The 20,000-nt window shown below is 46.6% G+C and overlaps 1 protein-coding gene across 6 annotated transcripts in view; it reads left to right on the top strand.

The window, feature by feature from the left end:
• The window catches only part of EPB41L5 (erythrocyte membrane protein band 4.1 like 5), a 151,043-nt gene that overhangs the window by 95,467 nt on the left and 35,576 nt on the right, over window positions 1–20,000 (top strand). For 5 of the 6 annotated variants that reach the window (XM_068246145.1, XM_068246141.1, XM_068246142.1 and 2 more), the window contains exons 13-21: window positions 567–673; window positions 3,112–3,136; window positions 3,686–3,731; window positions 4,468–4,583; window positions 16,500–16,669; window positions 17,714–17,805; window positions 18,410–18,538; window positions 18,742–18,803; window positions 18,904–18,999. In XM_068246145.1, the coding sequence (XP_068102246.1) occupies window positions 567–673; window positions 3,112–3,136; window positions 3,686–3,731; window positions 4,468–4,583; window positions 16,500–16,669; window positions 17,714–17,805; window positions 18,410–18,538; window positions 18,742–18,803; window positions 18,904–18,999 (843 nt within the window). Of the gene's footprint in view, window positions 1–566; window positions 674–3,111; window positions 3,137–3,685; window positions 3,732–4,467; window positions 4,584–6,121; window positions 8,908–16,499; window positions 16,670–17,713; window positions 17,806–18,409; window positions 18,539–18,741; window positions 18,804–18,903; window positions 19,000–20,000 lie in introns of those variants that run through there. The other variant, XM_068246146.1, reaches the window with a different exon arrangement.

Consider the following 20,000-nt stretch of genomic DNA (forward strand, 5'->3'; position numbering starts at 1 on the left):
GACTTAAATCACAAAAGGTTAAGGCTCCTTTTCCACTTGCAATTGCAATCGCAAATGTGCTTGCGCTTGCAAAAGCTTCTATTTCCACTCAACGCGATTGCGACGTTCACTGTTGGGAGCGAAACCGAATCATGGCAATAATCGCGCAGCACTACGATTGCACTCCGGGAAAAATCGAAACGCGCTAATGGAAAAGTGCAGCATGTAAATCGCGGTGCACTAGTGATCGGAAAACCGCCAGCGATCCGCTTGTTCGCAGCTAGTGGAAAAGGGCCCTTAGTGCCACATGAGTGTGTGTCTTTTGTTTTTTTTGTTTTGTATATATCACAATTACTGTATTCTAAATAATGCTTTTTTTATTTATTTATTTATTTTTATTTGTTTTTTGCAGATAGATGGCTTGATAGATAATTTCTAACAGGTCCGATCTGATTTCGATCATTTTTCTAATCTATTTTCTCATAGAAGTGAATGGAAATCGATCAGACAAACGATCTGAGAATTAATCGGCTTTTGTGCGTTTAGCGAGTAACTTTCTCTCTTACTTTCTTTTGGCCTCCACGTAGCGGGAAGACAGAATATCAGACCACAAAGACCAGCAAACCGCGGCGATCATCATCCTTTGAGCGCCGCCCCAGCAAGCGCTACTCTCGGAGGACCTTGATGGCCAGAGGTAACCGCCCTCCCTTTCTCCACCCACTCACAGCGTAGACATTTGCAACATTCGCAATGACCATTGCCACACAAGGATCTGCGTATTCAGCCACTGGTCTGATTCTTAGGGCCCGTTCAGACTACAAAGTGCGGACCGCAACGCGTACGAACGCACGCCATCCGCGTTCGTATGCGTTGCGTGGCTGATCCCATCACTGAAAAGTGAATGGGACAGCCGCGCGTTTTTGTAAAATCTGCGTGCAGCAGGAACGCATGCTGTGTGAACATCAGACATTGCACTCTATGCAATGTCTGATGTCCTGCGTGTCGGCCCCCCCGCACGCGTTTCCAAAACGCATATGGAAACGCGTGCAGTGTGAACGGGCCCTTAGTCTGCTGGTGGAGAATCTTATTGGTCGTGGAAACGTAACGCATCATCAGGACCGGATTTGGGCCATGGCCTAGGGCACCACAGGAGAAAGGGCAGATGGGCAGCAGGCTAAACTGGTGCAGCATTTGCAGTGCAGCAAGATTGCACAAGGCCCTGACCACGGTGGCTGATGGAGACAGAGGGGAAGAGGAAGCTTATGCACTGGAGACGATCGACTGCAGCGGTGTGGAAGTGAGCTGGCTACCTATACTGGAGGGGGGGGGTCATTAGGCTACCTACACTAGAGGAAATGGGGGAAGGGTCATCTAGTTACCTATACTAAAGGGGGGCGGCTGGTGACAGTGGACTTGGGCAGTAAAGGGTACAAATCCGGTCCTTCGCATCATCCGTCCTCTCTGCACTGTCCTGTTATTGAAATCTCATTTGTGGGCGTGCTGATCCTGATGCAAGAGGCTTATCTCTGGAGTTAGAGAGGCTGAAATCGCGAAGCGAAAGAACATCAGCAACATACTGAAAATCGCAGGGACTCTTTTATACCAGTGCGATGAGATGGCGATACCACTTTGCAGTGAAATTGCGTTGCGTTTGCGGTGTAAAAAATCCCTCATGGCTGGAACCTACTAGGAATAGCTGCGGTGCTTCAAAATAGTAGCAGCGCTGTGTGCAGCGATTCCTAGGGCAAGATCGCGTTTCGCCGCGGCTGTACAGTGCTTCCGATTAGCTTTTTTTTTTTTTTTTTTTAGTAAAAGTTGTTATACTTACCTGGTGTCCCGATGTCCGGCCCCACCCCGCCCCTAAAGGAAGAGGTCATAGGTTCTTCTCTAGGTCCAAACAGACAAAACCTAGGACCTCTTCTGCTAGGGGGCGGGGCTACGGACGGAAGCCTGACATCGGGACATTCGGTAAGTATAAATTACTTTTATTTTAATAAAATATAAAAAGCATATTGTGCTCAAAATGCTGCATGTCCTGCGATTAACCCTAATCACAATCGCACTAGTGTGTTCAACCCCATTTAGATACATTGGCAGATCGTTTTTCGAAATCGCCATCAATTGTTGATGGCCTCAAAACTCTGCCAAAAATGCCCTAAAGGGTCCCTGCCCTCAATATTTGCCAGGTGCCATTTGTTTGATTTTTTTTTTCTCTCATTGGCTGGGTTGGGAGATCTCTGCCACGCCCATTACCGCTAGCTCCACCTCCTCATGCTGGTCTCTTTGATGTCTTGGGGACAGTCTGTCTGCTCCTCCATTCTGCGCTCCTGTCGCCCCCGCAATTTCAGGGTGTCTCATTTAAATCTCACAGACTGCTTCTGCAGCACTCTCCATCCTTCTTGTTCAGCCTAGCCTGAAGAGCTTACATCTTAAAGGGACTCCGAGCAGTGCAGAAACTATGGAAAGTTGCATGCCATTTTGAATCTCTTTCTCCTCTTTCCAACGATATATAAACCGCCACCCTACGCCTTTTAGTTTTCGCTATTTTCGCGATTGAAGTCGCGGCAAACGCGTCGTTGGAAAGAGGAAAAAGAGAGCTTTAAAATGGTATGCATCTTTCCATAGTTGCTTGTATTACACAGGACGACTTTTCCCCAAAGTCGGCAGCTGAATGGAGCTGCTGACACTGGGGAAAGTGTCGCCCTGTGTAATACAAGCAACTATGGAAAGATGCATACCATTTTGAAGCTCTCTTTCTCCTCTTTCCAATGATATATAAACCGCCACCCTACGCCTTTTAGTTTTCCTTATTTTCTCAATCGAAATTGCATTTGCTGCGACTTCGATCGCGAAAATAGCGAAAACTAAAAGGCGTAGGGTAGCGCTTTATATATCATTGGAAAGAGGAGAAAGAGAGCTTCAAAATGATATGCATCTTTCCATAGTTTCTGCACTGCTCGGAGTCCCTTTAATGCTTTTGTGCCTTTCCCACTTGCTCAGTAGGGCCTAATAGCCTTCATGCACCAATGTAATTTTAGTTTTTTTGTTTTGTTTTTTACTTTTTGTTTTATTTTTCCTTTTGATTGAGGATTTTACGCTAACTTTTTTTTTTTTTTTCCCTGTAATTTGTAGGACAAGGAAGACCCGACTACCAGGGGTAAGCGAATGAGTGACTCATGTAGAGGACCACCTGACATGGTTTAGGGGGGGATAGAGAGATCCTAACAGGCTGGGGGAAACCTTAATTTCTGGCTGAGAGAGAGCAGTCAGAACACTGTGCTGCAGTGTGCTGGGTAGCTGCAGACCGGCCAGAGGGAGCCCCGTCCAGAGATGAGTGTCAACAGCGTTTGCAACAGAACGGATTTTAATGTTTTGTCAGGAAATTATAATTCTGGGTATACAGGTCAGGTTTTCTGTTAATAATTGGGACCAACTTACTGTTGTGATGAGTGAAATCATTGGAAGATGTTTGCTGCCCTCTTGTGGTGTGCGGGGGTATTGCACGTGCACACAGTTGTAGGTGTTTTTATTATTATTATTATTATGTATTTATATAACACTGGCATATTTTGCAGCATTTTAGAGAGTACATAGTCATGTCACTGACTGCCCTCAGAGGAGATCACACTCTAATCCCTGCCATAGTCAGTTTATGGTGAATTGTTGCGTTTTTAAACTTGTAATTGGCTTTTCTGTATTTCCCCAGCTTTGTGCGAACAGATCCAGCTGTACAGACCAATGGCTCACAGCAAGTAAGACCACTCACTGATTCATGTATCCTAATTCCACAAAGCACCAGCTTATACTGTACATACTGGAGGTAGCAGAGACCGCACACACTGCAGATAGGTTACTATCAGTACAGGCACAGAGTATCAGCTTATGCTGGACATACTGGAGGCAGTAGAGATCAGTACACACTGCAGCTAGTTTACTATCAGTACAGGCACAGAGTAACTGCTTATACTGTACATACTGGAGGCAGCAGAGATCAGCACACACTGCAGCTAGTTTACTATCAGTACAGGCACAGAGTAACAGCTTATACTGTACATACTGGAGGCAGCAGAGATCAGCACACACTGCAGCTAGTTTACTATCAGTACAGGCACAGAGCAACAGCTTATACTGTACATACTGGAGGTAGCAGAGATCAGCACATGCTGCAGCCAGTTTACTATCAGTACAGAGACAGAGTAACCGCTTATACTGTACATACTGGGGGTAGCAGAGATCAGCACATGCTGCAGCTAGTTTACTATCAGTACAGGCACAGAGCAACAGCTTATACTGTACATACTGGAGGTAGCAGAGATCAGCACACGCTGCAGCTAGTTTACTATCAGTACAGACACAGAGTAACCGCTTATACTGTACATACTGGGCATGGCAATGGCACTAGACATTAGTAGTATAATTAGCTGTTTATGTGAAGTGATATTGGGCTATCTATGCTCCCTGCCTGATTTCTGATTGGCTGTCTCCCAGGTGTGGTCCGGAAAGCCCTCGCTGCCAGTAGTGGCCGCTCTCCCGACAGAGCCGATGCTGGTGGAGATTGAGAAGTTGCAGCGGAGTCCCGGCACTCACCACGGGGACAAGAAATGGTTTGTCTCTTCCTCCTATTCACCGGCAATATTCCCACCCAGTTACCGGAGGGCAGAGAGCCACGGTCTGGTCTTGAGCACCGCTGGGAGGGGCTGGTATACTGGGAGGGGCTGTATTAGTGGGAGGGGCTACAAAAGGAATAAGAATTGAGGGAATGGTTGTCTGATAAAGTCTCTGGCATATTGGGACCATTTCTGCACCTGCTGGAGTACATCCAAACCTTCTGCAGAGGGTAAGGAGGGGTTACTGGATGTTGTAGAATTTTTTTTTTTAATTTTGGTTACACCAGAAGTGTTGATGTAACCCCGTGAAGTCAGGCAGGCACATGGAAGTAATGACCTATTCCAAATCTGGGCAGGTCTATGACCCTTTATGGAAATACAGCAGAGATTTGTAGGTGGGGTCAGATATATGCCAAACCCACATCGCTGCGTATGTAGGGCTGGTGTACTCATGGGGTGGGGCCTCTGGCAATTTTATACAGGGAGGGGGTGTCTGCTGCCCAATAAGGCAATGCATATAGAGGAGAAGGGCTGCTGCACATGAAAGAAGGGGGTGCACAGGAAGTGGGAGGAGGGCTGCTGTCCATGGTAGATGGGGCTTTACAGGAAGTGGGAGGAGGGCTGCTGTCCATGGTAGATGGGGCTTTACAGGAAGTGGGAGGAGGGCAGCATTTTTTACTTATTCATGACCATCTCGATGGTTAACGAGATGTATGTAATATCAGCTTACATTCAATTTTAATGCAAATTGTATTCAGATGGAATTGGGCCAGTGCCTGACAATTTTGATTGGCCCAGTATCGGGCTGCATACAATTTGCATGCAAGCCAGTATAACTAGCATGTCATCAACCTTCTCTAGTCATGATTTTTTACAATGTTTGAGACTGTATGAATATATCTTCAGATCTGATTGTCTGTGTTGCTGCGCTGCTTGCCTTTACTGATGATCAAACTGCAAATCGACCAATCGTATTCTGCCTGCACCTGCTAAGCTTTGCTGTGTTTTCAGCCTGTGCTTTCTTCTGATTGGTGCTTGGTGGTGGGCGGAGCTTCGCTGGCCTTTGCGCTCTGCTGTAAGCGGTGTGGGTACTTCCTGTGCTAATCATGTGATCTTGCCGTGTGCGTATTTTGAGGTTTCTGGATGGTGAATTATTTTCTCGGTGCTCCTCCTTCTCTCTGCTTTGTACCCCTGTGATTGGGGGATCCCACCTATAATTAGTCCTCTGTAATCCACCTCTATCCCGTTATTAATGTTAATCTCTTATTGGTGGGAAATCTTCCCGTCTGGAATCCTGCTTGTAGATTTTCCTGCTATTCTCAGATTGATCGCAAGTTCGTTCAATTTCCACGCAAGTAAACATGCTGCCAATCATCCAATCTCGACATTCCGTCTATCCTGAGATCGATAAGCGATGATTGCTGACTCCTCTGGCTGTCCATGCTGGGTGCTGGGCTTCTCTTGTCCCGTTATTGCCGTGTGTGCCCGTTCTGTGACTCCTGTCGGTAAATCTCCTCCCTCCCCCGACATTGCAGGCCTCCAGCAAGCGGCGGCGGAGTACCGGACGGTGGACAACGCTGGAAATCGCAGGCCGCCTCCTCCTCTCTAGTGGCGGACAGGAGCTACACCAACTTTGTTTATCAGCAGAATGCGAAGAACGCCGGCAGGCCAATCGAGATGCAGCGCCTGCCCCCCGGGGCGACCATGACGGATCTATAGTTCAGGCAACGAGCGGCTGATCGCAAAGACCGTTCCAAGAGTGGATCTATGGGCATGTGATGTGTGATGTCACTTCCTGGCGGGAGTGCTGGGACTTTGTGCCATGTATCTTAACCAAAAACTGTTACAGGTTCTCTTAGTTGGCCTGATACTCGAACCTCTCGCCCATCAGTGGCTTCTGTTCTGGACTCTGGCTGCCACCTATGTTGCTGTTCTGCGGCCATGTATGTTACAGCCGTGTTCTCTATCCCATGTATGTTACAGCCGTGTTCTGTACCCCTGCCCACCTGGACATCCTCACCTGGACTAAGTGTGGCCAGCAATGGACCCTTAAACATAGACCAAAGAATCCATTTCTCCGAAGGGGCATTTAATAATGCCGGGAATTGCGCAGTTTTTGGCACTACAGACATTTTCTATGTGTTTTTGGATAGTCTTTAATTTAGGCACTTCTCCGGTTTCTTATTGCTGTTTGTATCCCTGTGCATTAGCTTTATTCACCACACAAGGGCCTGGAAGTGAATGCCAGTACAATAGTGTTGTCTTTCCTCCTATGAGCTGCCTGTGCCCCTCCCCTACGAGTTTCCTAAGCCCCTCCCCCTCTATTCCCCCTGTAAGTTACATAGTTAATTGGGGTTGAAAAAAGACACACGTCCATCGAGTTCAACCAGAGAACAAAGTACAACACCAGCCTGCTCCCTTACATATCCCTGTTGATCCAGAGGAAGGCACAACACCAGCCTGCTCCCTCACATATCCCTGTTGATCCAGAGGAAGGCGAAAAAACCCTTACAAGGCATGGTCCAATTAGCCCCTAAAGGGAAAAATTCCTTCCCGACTCCAGATGGCAATCAGATACAATCCCTGGATCAACATCATTAGGCATTACCTAGTAATTGTAGCCATGGATGTCTTTCAACGCAAGGAAAGCATCTGAGTGCCAGAACACTAGTGTTGTCCTCCTGTAAGATTTAGGTAGGGGAGTGTTCTCCCCCTTGATGCCCCTCCCCCTCCATCCCCACCATAAGTGAACACTAACACACTAGTGTTTTTTCCACCTACAAGCTACCTATGCCCCTCCCCTACAAGCTGCCTAACCCCCTCCCCCAAAACCCCCCTTCTGAGTGCCAGCACACTAGTGTTGTCTTTACCCCTACAAGCTACCTATATCCCTTTCCCCTATCCCCCTGTAAGTAAATGCCAGCAGACTAGTGTTGTCCTCCCGTAAGATGTAGATGGGGGGGAGCGTCTTCCCATAAAATGTAGGTAGGGTGTGTCCTACCATAAGATCTAGGCAGGGGAAACCACCTGCTCCCGTAAAATGTAGGTAGGGTAGTGTTCTCCTGTAAGATGTAGGCGGTTGAAACATCCTCCTGATATAGGTGGGCAGCCTGTCAGCCCATAAGATGTTGACTGGGTGTGTCCTGCCCACAAGATGTAGGTGGAGGCTCCTCCCCCACACAGTGATGCAAGCCGCTGATTGAGGCTTCCACATGAGGGAAAAAAGACACCTCATATGGGAAGAGGAGCCTGATTGGATGCTGAGCTGGCAAATTATTGCCTAGAGTCATAGCTACCGAACTGGAGATTGCAGGAACAATCTCAGTAAATTAGGCGAGAGGTACTGCCTCTGCCTGTAAAGCATGAGGTCATGAGTTTGACTCCCAGGTCAGGAAAAAAACTTGCCTGCTTTGTAAATCTAGATCTCTGCCACACAAGGCCTTGTATAAGTTGTTAAAAATGATCTTCCTACTTCAGTTTGCAGTCTGGTAGTTCCGATACTGTCTGCGGGATCTTTATCCTCTCCGGAGTACATACCACCCGGAACTTTCCATCTCCCTGCAGGTGTAATTGGCTGTTCAGAGCAGCAACTCCTTGTTAATAATTTTCTGCACCTGGACTCCTCCAGGGATTGGCAGCAGACTTATGATAGGCACTCTGTGGAGTAGTTGTACAATTACCTTTAAGTTTTATATAAATAACAAACTATATATATTTATATAAATAACAAACTACATTTAACGGTTTCAGATTATTACTAATGTAGATTTGCGAGTGGTTCTCTTAAAGTGGACCTGAACTCTTGCACAAGACAGAAGGGAAACGTAGAGAACTGCACCCTGTATGTATTTAGAGAGTTTAGCCTGTCTAATTCCCCCTCATCTGTGACTAATCACAAGTTGTAATTTGATCCCTCAGCTGTGCCACCTGACTGCCTCTGCAGAGTAACACATTTGTAAACACAGGACATTAATCCTATGTCTGCTTCCATGATAGCAGAAAGTAGATACACTGCTGATCTATTGCAGGATTTGTATCGGCTGTAACAAATAAATGTTTTTCTGTAAAGGTTATTATGCTGTTGCTTATCTTTTAGAGTAGAGAGGAAGTGCTGAGTTCAGGTCTGCTTTAAAACTAAGACCATAGAGTAATGGACTGTGAGTGTCCTGCTGTCCTCCAGCTATAAAATGTACTTTGAAAAGTTTGTTGTGTTTTTCTTTCCCCCCTTTGAGTAAAGCGTCATGTCTGTCCGCTGGTGTCGCTGCACTGCCACCTAAACTCTGTGAAAGATTTTGCAATAAATGACGTATTGTTAGCTGGAGGGCGGTGTGTTTGTTCAACTGAGATCAACAAGTAAATGCTGCATTTATAGAGAAGACCAGATTGTCTTACTCTAAAAATAGAAATCTGAATTTCCCTTCAAGGTTTTTAACTTCCTGTTAAGTCATCAGCAACAAACCTCAACTACCACCTCCTCCGAATACACCTGAGCCGTCACTGCTGGAGATGCAGAAAATAGTGTCTCTCATACCATCCTCCCTGCTGGAGGACTCTGCTCCTTCTTCTAACTCCCCTCTCCTGATATACTCTGTGCTGCTGGAGGACTCTGCTCCTTCCCCCAACTCTCCTCTCCTGATATACTCAGTGCTGCTGGAGGACTCTGCTACTTCCCCCAACTCTCCTCTCCTGATATACTCTGTGCTGCTGGAGAACTCTGCTCCTTCCCCCAACTCTCCTCTCCTGATATACTCTGTGCTGCTGGAGGACTCTGCTCCTTCCTCTAACTCTCCTCTCCTGATATACTCTGTGCTGCTGGAGGACTCTGCTCCTTCCTCTAACTCTCCTCTCCTGATATACTCTGTGCTGCTGGAGGACTCTGCTCCTTCCTCTAACTCTCCTCTCCTGATATACTCTGTGCTGCTGGAGGACTCTGCTCCTTCCTCTATCTAACTCTCCTGATATACTCTGTGCTGCTGGAGGACTCTGCTCCTTCCTCTAACTCTCCTCTCCTGATATACTCTGTGCTGCTGGAGGACTCTGCTCCTTCCTCTAATTCTCCTCTCCTGATATACTCTGTGCTGCTGGAGGACTCTCCTCTCCTGATATACTATGTGCTGCTGGAGGACTCTGCTCCTTCCTCTATCTAACCCTCCTCTCCTGATATACTCTGTGCTGCTGGAGGACTCTGCTCCTTCCTCTATCTAACTCTCCTCTCCTGATATACTCTGTGCTGCTGGAGGACTCTGCTCCTCCCTCTATCTAACTCTCCTCCCCTGATATACTCTGTGCTGCTGGAGGAGTCTGCTCCTTCCTCTAACCCTCCTCTCCTGATATACTCTGTGCTGCTGGAGGACTCTGCTCCTTCCTCTACCTCTCCTCTCCTGATATACTCTGTGCTGCTGGAGGACTCTGCTCCTTCCTCTAACTCTCCTCTCCTGATATACTCTGTGCTGCAGGAGGACTCCGCTCCTTCCTCTATCTAACTCTCCTCTCCTGATATACTCTGTGCTGCAGGAGGACTCCGCTCCTTCCTCTATCTAACTCTCCTCTCCTGATATACTCTGTGCTGCTGGAGGACTCTGCTCCTCCCTCTAACTCTCCTCTCCTGATATACTCTGTGCTGCTGGAGGACTCTGCTCCTTCCTCTAACTCTCCTTTCCTGATATACTCTGTGCTGCTGGAGGACTCTGCTCCTTCTTCTAACTCCCCTCTCCTGATATACTCTGTGCTGCTGGAGGACTCTGCTCCTTCCCCCAACTCTCCTCTCCTGATATACTCTGTGCTGCTGGAGGACTCTGCTCCTTCTTCTATCTCTCCTCTCCTGATATACTCTGTGCTGCTGGAGGACTCTGCTCCTTCCCCCAACTCTCCTCTCCTGATATACTCTGTGCTGCTGGAGGACTCTGCTCCTTCCCCCAACTCTCCTCTCCTGATATACTCTGTGCTGCTGGAGGACTCTGCTCCTTCCTCTATCTCTCCTCTCCTGATATACTCTGTGCTGCTGGAGGACTCTGCTCCTTCCCCCAATTCTCCTCTCCTGATATACTCTGTGCTGCTGGAGGACTCTGCTCCTTCCTCTAACTCTCCTCTCCTGATATACTCTGTGCTGCTGGAGGACTCTGCTCCTTCCTCTATCTAACTCTCCTGATATACTCTGTGCTGCTGGAGGACTCTGCTCCTTCCTCTAACTCTCCTCTCCTGATATACTCTGTGCTGCTGGAGGACTCTCCTCTCCTGATATACTATGTGCTGCTGGAGGACTCTGCTCCTTCCTCTATCTAACCCTCCTCTCCTGATATACTCTGTGCTGCTGGAGGACTCTGCTCCTTCCTCTATCTAACTCTCCTCTCCTGATATACTCTGTGCTGCTGGAGGACTCTGCTCCTCCCTCTATCTAACTCTCCTCCCCTGATATACTCTGTGCTGCTGGAGGAGTCTGCTCCTTCCTCTAACCCTCCTCTCCTGATATACTCTGTGCTGCTGGAGGACTCTGCTCCTTCCTCTAACTCTCCTCTCCTGATATACTCTGTGCTGCAGGAGGACTCCGCTCCTTCCTCTATCTAACTCTCCTCTCCTGATATACTCTGTGCTGCTGGAGGACTCTGCTCCTCCCTCTAACTCTCCTCTCCTGATATACTCTGTGCTGCTGGAGGACTCTGCTCCTTCCTCTAACTCTCCTTTCCTGATATACTCTGTGCTGCTGGAGGACTCTGCTCCTTCTTCTAACTCCCCTCTCCTGATATACTCTGTGCTGCTGGAGGACTCTGCTCCTTCCCCCAACTCTCCTCTCCTGATATACTCTGTGCTGCTGGAGGACTCTGCTCCTTCTTCTATCTCTCCTCTCCTGATATACTCTGTGCTGCTGGAGGACTCTGCTCCTTCCCCCAACTCTCCTCTCCTGATATACTCTGTGCTGCTGGAGGACTCTGCTCCTTCCCCCAACTCTCCTCTCCTGATATACTCTGTGCTGCTGGAGGACTCTGCTCCTTCCTCTATCTCTCCTCTCCTGATATACTCTGTGCTGCTGGAGGACTCTGCTCCTTCCCCCAATTCTCCTCTCCTGATATACTCTGTGCTGCTGGAGAACTCTGCTCCTTCCTCTATCTAACCCTCCTCTACTGATATACTCTGTGCTGCTGGAGGACTCTGCTCCTTCCTCTAACTCTCCTCTCCTGATATACTCTGTGCTGCTGGAGGACTCTCCTCTCCTGATATACTCTGTGCTGCTGGAGGACTCTCCTCTCCTGATATACTCTGTACTGCTGGAGGACTCCCAGTATGATCCGTTACATCTGTGTCTCAGAGACTGAAGTATTTGCTGCTTCTGGCATTCTGTGTTACATCACCACCTATATTTTGGGCAGGATGTTATACTTATCATGTGTCTTTAGACTTTTTTTCCTCTACTTCCTAATGTACATCCCTAAGGTCATAGACTGAACTGTGTAATATTCTAATAAGTAATAGCTATAAGACCGTCTCCAGTGCCACTTTCTCCTTGTCCAGCGAGGTGTCAGTTGTGAGATGCAGACGCTTAATGATTGCGAGTTTTAGGGAGGTTTGCGAGGAACAGGGCGGAGATTTCATTGGGGTAGCGATGGTGTATTCACAAAGCAACAGGGTAAGGGAGCACACACTCAATTGTGACTGGCCAATTTTAACCCCCTCCGTGTAGTATGAGAGTTTACCTACTTAAAGGGGCACTATGGCGAATAATTGTAAAATTTAAAATATGTGCAAACCTAGACAAATAAGAAATACGTTTTTTTTTTTTCCAGAGTAAAATGAGCCATAAATTACTTTTCTCCTATGTTGCTGTCACTTACAGTAGGTAGTAGAAATCTGACAGAAGTGACAGGTTTTGGGCTAGTCCATCTCTTCATAGGGGATTCTCAGCAAGGCTTTTATTTTTTATAAAGATATTTCCTAAAAAAGGATTTAAACAGTGATGCTGGCCAGCCTCCCTGCTCGCTACTGTTTTATGGCAGTTGGGCAGAGCAACTGCCATTAACTAAGTGCTTTTGAAAATAAATAAATCCCTGAGAATCCCCTATGAAGGGTTGGACTAGTCCAAAACCTGTCGCTTCTGTCAGATTTCTACTGCCTACTGTAAGTGACAGCAACATAGGAGAAAAGTAATTTATGGCTCATTTTACTCTAGACAAAAAGTACTTGTTTGTTTGCACATTTTTAAATTTTACAATTTTTCACTATAGTGCCCCTTTAATCTGTTAAACTGGACCTGAACTCTTGCAGAGGAAAAAAGAGAAATGCACCCTGTGTGTATTTAGAGAGTTTAGCCTGTCTAATTCCACCTCATCTTTGACTAATCACTAGTGTAATTTGATCTCTCAGCTGTGTCAACTCGGGAATCTCTGCAATCTCTGCAGAGCAGGTAATTTGTAAACACAGAATGTTAACCCTATGTCTGCTTTCATGAAAGCAGGAAGTAGCTACACTGCAGATTTATTGCTGGATTTGTATTAGTTGTAACAAATGTTATGCTGTTGCGTGTCTTTTAGAGCAGAGAGGAAGTTTTGAGTTCAGGTCCGCTTTAGTAGTATTTAAAGAGAACCAGAGATGAAGCCCCCCTATGTATTTTACCTTATAAATCAGTGGGAACATGACAGTAAACACCTAATCTGCTCTTTGTTTCATTGTTCTCTGTTTAATCTGCCTGTTATCACCTCTGATAAGAATCCCCGACTGAGCATTCAGTCTAGCTTTGGTACGGATAGATTATAGCTGAGTCTGTCTTCTCTGGTGTCTTTTCAAGCCCAAGCCTGCCCCCTTGTGGCTCTGCTATAATGACTCAGCTATAATTATTCCCTGCAAAGGCAGACTGAATGCTCAGTCCGGGATTCTTATCACAGCTGATAACAGACACTTTTAGCAGTGAGGATGAAACCGAGAGCATGGTAAGTGTTTTCTCTAATGTTCCCACTGATATATATGGTAAAATACACAAGGGTGCTTCGTCTCTGGTTCCCTTTAAGGTCTGTTGGCCCTCATTCTACATGGAAGCAGTAAAATTAACCAATCAAAATTGTATGTCTGTGCAGGTGCACCCTTAAAGGGACTCCGTAACAAAAATTTCATCCGGTTTTCTTCCATCCTACAAGTTCCAAAATCTATTCTAATGTGCTCTGGCTTACTGCAGCACTTTCTACTATGACAGTCTCTGTAATAAATCAACTTATCTCTCTCTTGTCAGACTTGTCAGCCTGTGTCTGGAAGGCTGCCAAGTTCTTCAGTGTTGTGGTTCTGTGATGCATCTCCCCCCTCCAGGCCCCTCTCTGCACACTGCCGGTGTGTTATTTAGATTAGTGCAGCTTCTCTCTGCTCTATTATCTTTTACAAGCTGGATAAATCCTCCTCTGAGCTGGCTGGGCTTTCACATACTGAGGAATTACATACAGGCAGAGCTGTCTGCACTCTGCAGGAAGAAACAGCCTGACACTTCAGTGGAAGATAGCTGCAGGGGGAAAGAAACACACAAATGATCTCTTGAGATTAAAAAGGAAGGCTGTATACAGCCTGCTTGTGTATGGATGTATTTTCTATGTGTGGACATACTGTACATCAACCTACTTCCTGTTTTGGTGGCCATTTTGTTTGTTTATAAACACACTTTTTAAAACTGTTTTTAACCACTTTTAATGCGGCGGGGAGCGGCGAAATTGTGACAGAGGGTAATAGATGTCCCCTAACGCACTGGTATGTTTACTTTTGTGCGATTTTAACAATACAGATTCTCTTTAAATTAAATGCTGTATTTATAGATTTCTAGCCATTGATAAAAAGCGATCGATTCTTCCCTGAAAGGAATTGTCTCCCACCACACACAGCACATCGATCGATTTTCAATAGAAACCAGCAGAAAATCTCTATTGAAAATCGATCAAACTGCAGCGTTGCACTGATCAATGCATTGCAACGCGATGAGCTGTCTATCTAATGCTGCTACTGCCCCACCCCCAATCGACCTAGGTCTTCTGTCATGTCTGATCAATGGTTAAGATCGATGATTGGTTAAAAATAAATTGAATTTCGATTGGACATTTTAAGATGGATGTTAACGATCTATTTTCCTGAACGATGGATTGCACGACTGATCAGATCAGGTGCTGTTCATGGAACCAATCAGTGACAATCCTTCTATTGAGCGTAAAACGAGAGATATTTGCAGCCATTCAGCTTTACTTTATGAATTGGACGCTGGAAATGGATTTTTAGGTTCCTCTTGGGGATTCCATCGTTTTCTGGCTCGCCGTGACTTTTACCGGTGAGTCAATAAATCGGCCAACTACCGAGAGATGGGCAGTGAGAGGCAAATAACCCCGATCCGAATGTACGCAAGATTATGCAAATTCTGTATGCACATTTACACAACTTGAAAATCGGCTCACTCCAAGGTGGAATTCGATTGGTCTGCATTCATTGGGTTTTATTTGCAATCTCATTGAGGCTCTGATGAGGGGCAGTCCCTCCCCTCCTCTCCATAGCAACAGTATATATTGCTTGGCAAACACGTGTGTTTATGCGTTTGTGCCTGGAACTGTCGTCCTAACTGTTGGGTCCTGATAGCTACTGACAGCAACTCTGCGTGTGTAAGCTGGGACAATAGGCTTGTGATGGGGAACAATGCAAACACCAAGTTTAGAGAAAGAGGTTTTGAGTTCAATTTTTTTTTTTTAATTTATAATTAAAATGGGGTAGTAATATTAGAATACAGCAAGCAATGGGCAGCGCTCACAGGCTGCAAGTGAAGTGAAAGCTCCAGAGATATGCCCAGCCCCTTGGGGCTAAATACACACCTTGAATACAAATCAGATGCAAATTATGTGCTAACACTAATCTAAATTCTAAAATTTGAATGCAAGCTGACACCCCTGGAGGCAGCTAGCCTGAAGTATACTTAAGTTTTGTACAGCAGAAGGAAATGGCAGCGCTTCCAAACAGGTGCAGCGTCTGTTTGGAAGCGCTGCCATTTCCTTCTGCAGTAATATTAGAATGGTTAAAGTGGATCCGAGATAAACTTACTCATTGCATAATTGTGTTCCTTTCATATAGTTTACAGGGCATTCCTCAAGTCAAATACTTTTTTTGTTTTAATAATCGAATTCCCTATAAACTAAACAAGCCTCGCCCACAGCTCCTTTTGTGCCTTGGCACTGTAGCAAGGACTTATGGGAGCTCAGTCTGGGCAGGAGGAGGAGGAGGTTACTAGCCATTGATTTCAGAGGCAGAGGGGAGGAGGGAGGAGGAGAGGGGACTGAACTTACACACAGGCAAGCTGATAGCATCTCCAGCCCTCAGCCTGTGACAATGTGACAAACAGAACATGGCTGCTGTCATTGTATCGCAGGAATAAATAATCATAAACTTTTTTGAAGCGGTTTACAGCTAGATATGCTGTGTGAGCTTTCTAAACTTTAGATAATAGTTACTTGTTAGACAAGTTACTTGTTATAGTTAGTTTTTCATCTTGGATCCGATTTAATGTTGGTAGTGGGGGAGAGGTTTGCATGGCTGATGGGGAGGAGGCTGTAACATTGCTGAGTAGGAGGGTCTAGGGAGGTTAGTGGTGGGTGGAAGTCTGAGCACAGGAGAGGGGGTAATAGATAGTTTTGGGTGTGGGGGAGATCTCTACGCCGCCTGTTTCCCCGCATCCCGCCACCGGTACAGCAAGATCAGTTCTGCAGTTTTAGTCTCACACGTGGAATTAAAATCTTGGTATTGAGGGACTTGAGGCCACATGTAGGGGCAAGACCTTTTCTTCCTCATGTAAGATCAGCAGTGGCGTTGCACGGCCGGCATTACATGGAGCGCATGCGGCGGTGCACTACAGGTCGCAGTGGGGGAGGGCTCTCATCGCTGGCACCTCATTTCTTTATCCTGCTGCCTCCACAGCTTCATAGGACTGATTGACAGCCGAGAGCTCCTGGAGGACGACAAGCTGGATGAGGTGCAGCCACTGACTGTTTCCGTGAGTTCACCACCCGGACTGGAGGTGGGAGGGCTCATTTTCTCCAACCCCTGCTTGGAGGAGAAGCTTCCGGAGCAACAGGACAGCCCAGCGGGTGAGTGACTGTGTCGTTATTTATCGTCAAGTACCTATGGCTAAAAGTATTAGACTGGGTTCACATATGACATAGCGTGAAAGGCTGCATTTTGTGTGTGCATTTTTACTGCGTTTTTGTTGCATTTGTGATGCGTTTTGCGTGCGCTTTAATGAGTTTGCGGTTCGCATATACAAAACGCATATGCGTTTTGTATGCATGTTTATATTTCTATTTATGCAAATCACTTGGAAGACAACATGAAGCAAAAAAAAATATTTTTTTGGTTAAAAACGCATATAAAACGCATTAAAACGATATGCATCTGCGATACCATTGACTTTCATTATGTGTGTTTTGGCCGCGTTCTTGCATAATATGCAACAAAACCGGCGTTCTAAAAACGCATACTGTAAAACGCAGGTCTCTGTTTTTTTTCTGTGTCCCATTGACTAACATTGCTGCATAAAACCCAGCGTTTTACGCAACGCTAGCGTTTCTGCTCCCAGCCTTAGAGGCAGAGGATCAGCAGGACAGCCAGGCAACTGGTATTGCTTAAAAGGAAATGACTATGGCAGCCTCCCTATCCCTCTCACTACAGTTGTTCTGTAAATGTTTGAATTCTGTCCGGCTACATTATTATAATTTTTTTATGGTAGATTTTATGCTGTAAATAATATAGAACGAAGACAAAGTGAGTTTCATAGCACATTAAAACCACAAAATGCAAACACAGGGGAAAAAAAGCAGAACCCCACATGGCAGGAAATATGGCTTTTCTGCACAGATGAGTGTGCTGGGCCCAGGTCTATGAGAGCCGGTACTCACGGCGGGGACGAGAGGATCGACCTTTCCCCCGCGGGTGAGGCCAGGCTGCTACGTGAGTTGCTGGAATCGCGTGTTAGCGGCACAGAGAGGTCACGCTGGTTTTCCTGGCAATAAATGTGCTGTACAGATTTTTGCTTCAGCTGCTGCTTTTATATCACCCGTAATAAATTCTCTGAGGAGGGAAAAAACAACCTCATTGCGGAGCAGTTGTGAAATTTTAATCGATTTATTTTCCAGCAATGGAAGACGTGACGGTGAAACTGAACAATGTGGAAGCCAATAACGCCGCCCTTCCTGCCCTGTGGAGCAACCTGAACGTCAGCAAACAGGTACTCAGAGATGCAGCTGTCCCGTCTGAGCTAACAATCTAACGCGCAAGGCTGCACACACATATCCAATTTTGATTGGCCAATGACTGCTTAATTTTATCCTCCCCCCTCCATGTAGTGTGGGGGCCAACAGATTGTCAAAACTATGAGCAGATTGTGCTGGGAAGCTCGCTTACGTGGAAAGGGTAGCATTAGCCAATCAAACTTGGATGTGTGTACCAGGCTTAATGGGGCATAAAGACATGCAATTTTGATTGGCCAATTTTTCCACTAGAATGAGAGTTGCCTACACACTCTGTTCATAGTATTGAAAATCTATTAACCTTGATTCTACATGAAGGGAGTGAAATTGGCGAATCGATTGGATCTGTGTGTCTCCTAAATCCAGCTGTACATTTGGTCACTCCTTAAAGGGGAACTCTGTTTATAGCGTGCGGACCCCTTCCAGTGCACCGCCCAGCGTGCGGACCTCTCAGTGCTCGCTCAGCATGTGCGCCCAGCATGCAGACACCTCAGTGCGCAGTGTGTGGACCCCTCGGTGCGCAGCCCAGTACAGGGACCCCCTCTGTGTATTAGCCCTGCCCCTCACTGTTGTGTCTTGCAGGACGACACTGTGAAGCTGGTGGAGAAATGTCTGAACAATAAGATTGATCCGCCGCTCTCGGCTCCCGTCTGGCTGCCCTCCGATATAAAGAGTAACATCCTGAAAGCCCAAGTGGAGGCGGAGCATAAGGTGAGTCCCGCCTACGCGATTCGCTCTGCGCTTGTTCTGATTTGCATACACAGAGTTATTGCAGGTAACTTTTGGAAGGCGTGTCCTATCCTTATGTCTGACCTCCAGCAAGTGTGACCATTGTATGTCGGCATTGGAACTGGTTGATATATAGTATTATATAGAAATGTTCATTTAGTCACTTTGTTGTTTATGTGCTGCAGATTACAAGAGAGGATCTGGGAATCGTAAACAAGAATCTGATCGTTGAGGATCCGTCCCCCAGGTTTGTGTGCCCCGCCCCTCACCTCTTCCCCCGCCCCTCACACTGGTACTATTGGTGGATTTCATGTTTGGAGATGAACTCTTTCCTCTCTTTGCCGCAGGGGGGTGACCGTGAAGCTGAATAATCGAGTGTTACTACAGGAACATCCCGATGTCCTCGAGTCCCCCCATCCCCCGACACAGGGCGTCTTTGTGACGTGAGTAATGCTAATCCCCGCCCACACCAGATGAGGGGGGAAGGGGGCACACTGTCGCAAATAGGGGTATAAATATGGGGATAAGAAAATACTCAAATTTCCTCTTTAGCCGCTTCCAAACCGCCTAACGCCGATACTGATTGGTGTCGGGAAGGTAGCAGCCCCAGGAACGCCTAACGCCAAAAGGCATCAAGTCTTGGGGGGCGGGGAGTTGCAGGGAATCGCGCGCGCTGAAGCTCCGCTCTGCCATCAGTCTACCAGCAGCGATTGACGCTAGGAGACGGTTAGACGGGAAAATGCTGTATTTACATTGTACAGCGCTACTATCTACTGGGGACAGGTGTGTCACTCGGCTGTCCCGGAGACGCTCCGATCGCGATCCCCTCTCATAGGCTGATGCCTCTGAGAGAGGATGACCGTGATTAGCTTGTGGGGGGAGGGAAAATAGCAATATTTCTTAATTTAAAAAAAAATACAAATAAATTAATAAAAAAATAAACATGGCACCAGCAATCAGAGCCCACCAGCAGAAAACTTTGTTGGTGGGCAGAAAAGCTTGTGGGCGAGGGATTCACTTCTGTGCTGTGATGTACGGCCCTGCAGCGAGCTCTTAAAGCTGCAGAGCACTAAATTGTAAAAAATGGCCTGGTCACTAGGGGGTGTAAGCCTGCGGTCCTCAAGTGATTAGGGGGGGGAGGCAGGGTGTCGAGGGCTGGGGTTAACAAATCACACCATACTCTAGCACCAGGCTGGTTTAGCCAGTAGCTTTGATAGCTCAGTAATTTGCTATGCCAAAATTCCTCTTCCTGGGTGAAGCTAATTGACATGCTGGGAGAGTTTAATGCTGGGAATACACCATACAATGTTCTGTTATGCTGGGTTTACACGATACGTTTTTTGCGTTCGATTCGGCGCGTGATTTATTAGCCATGCGATTTCTCTCCTTGATTCTCTCATCTTCCACTCGTTTTTCTTATCTTTTTTTCCATTGACTTCTATAA

This window comes from Hyperolius riggenbachi, chromosome 7 (assembly GCF_040937935.1).
Source record: "Hyperolius riggenbachi isolate aHypRig1 chromosome 7, aHypRig1.pri, whole genome shotgun sequence".
In the NCBI taxonomy this organism is placed as follows: Eukaryota; Metazoa; Chordata; class Amphibia; order Anura; family Hyperoliidae; genus Hyperolius; species Hyperolius riggenbachi.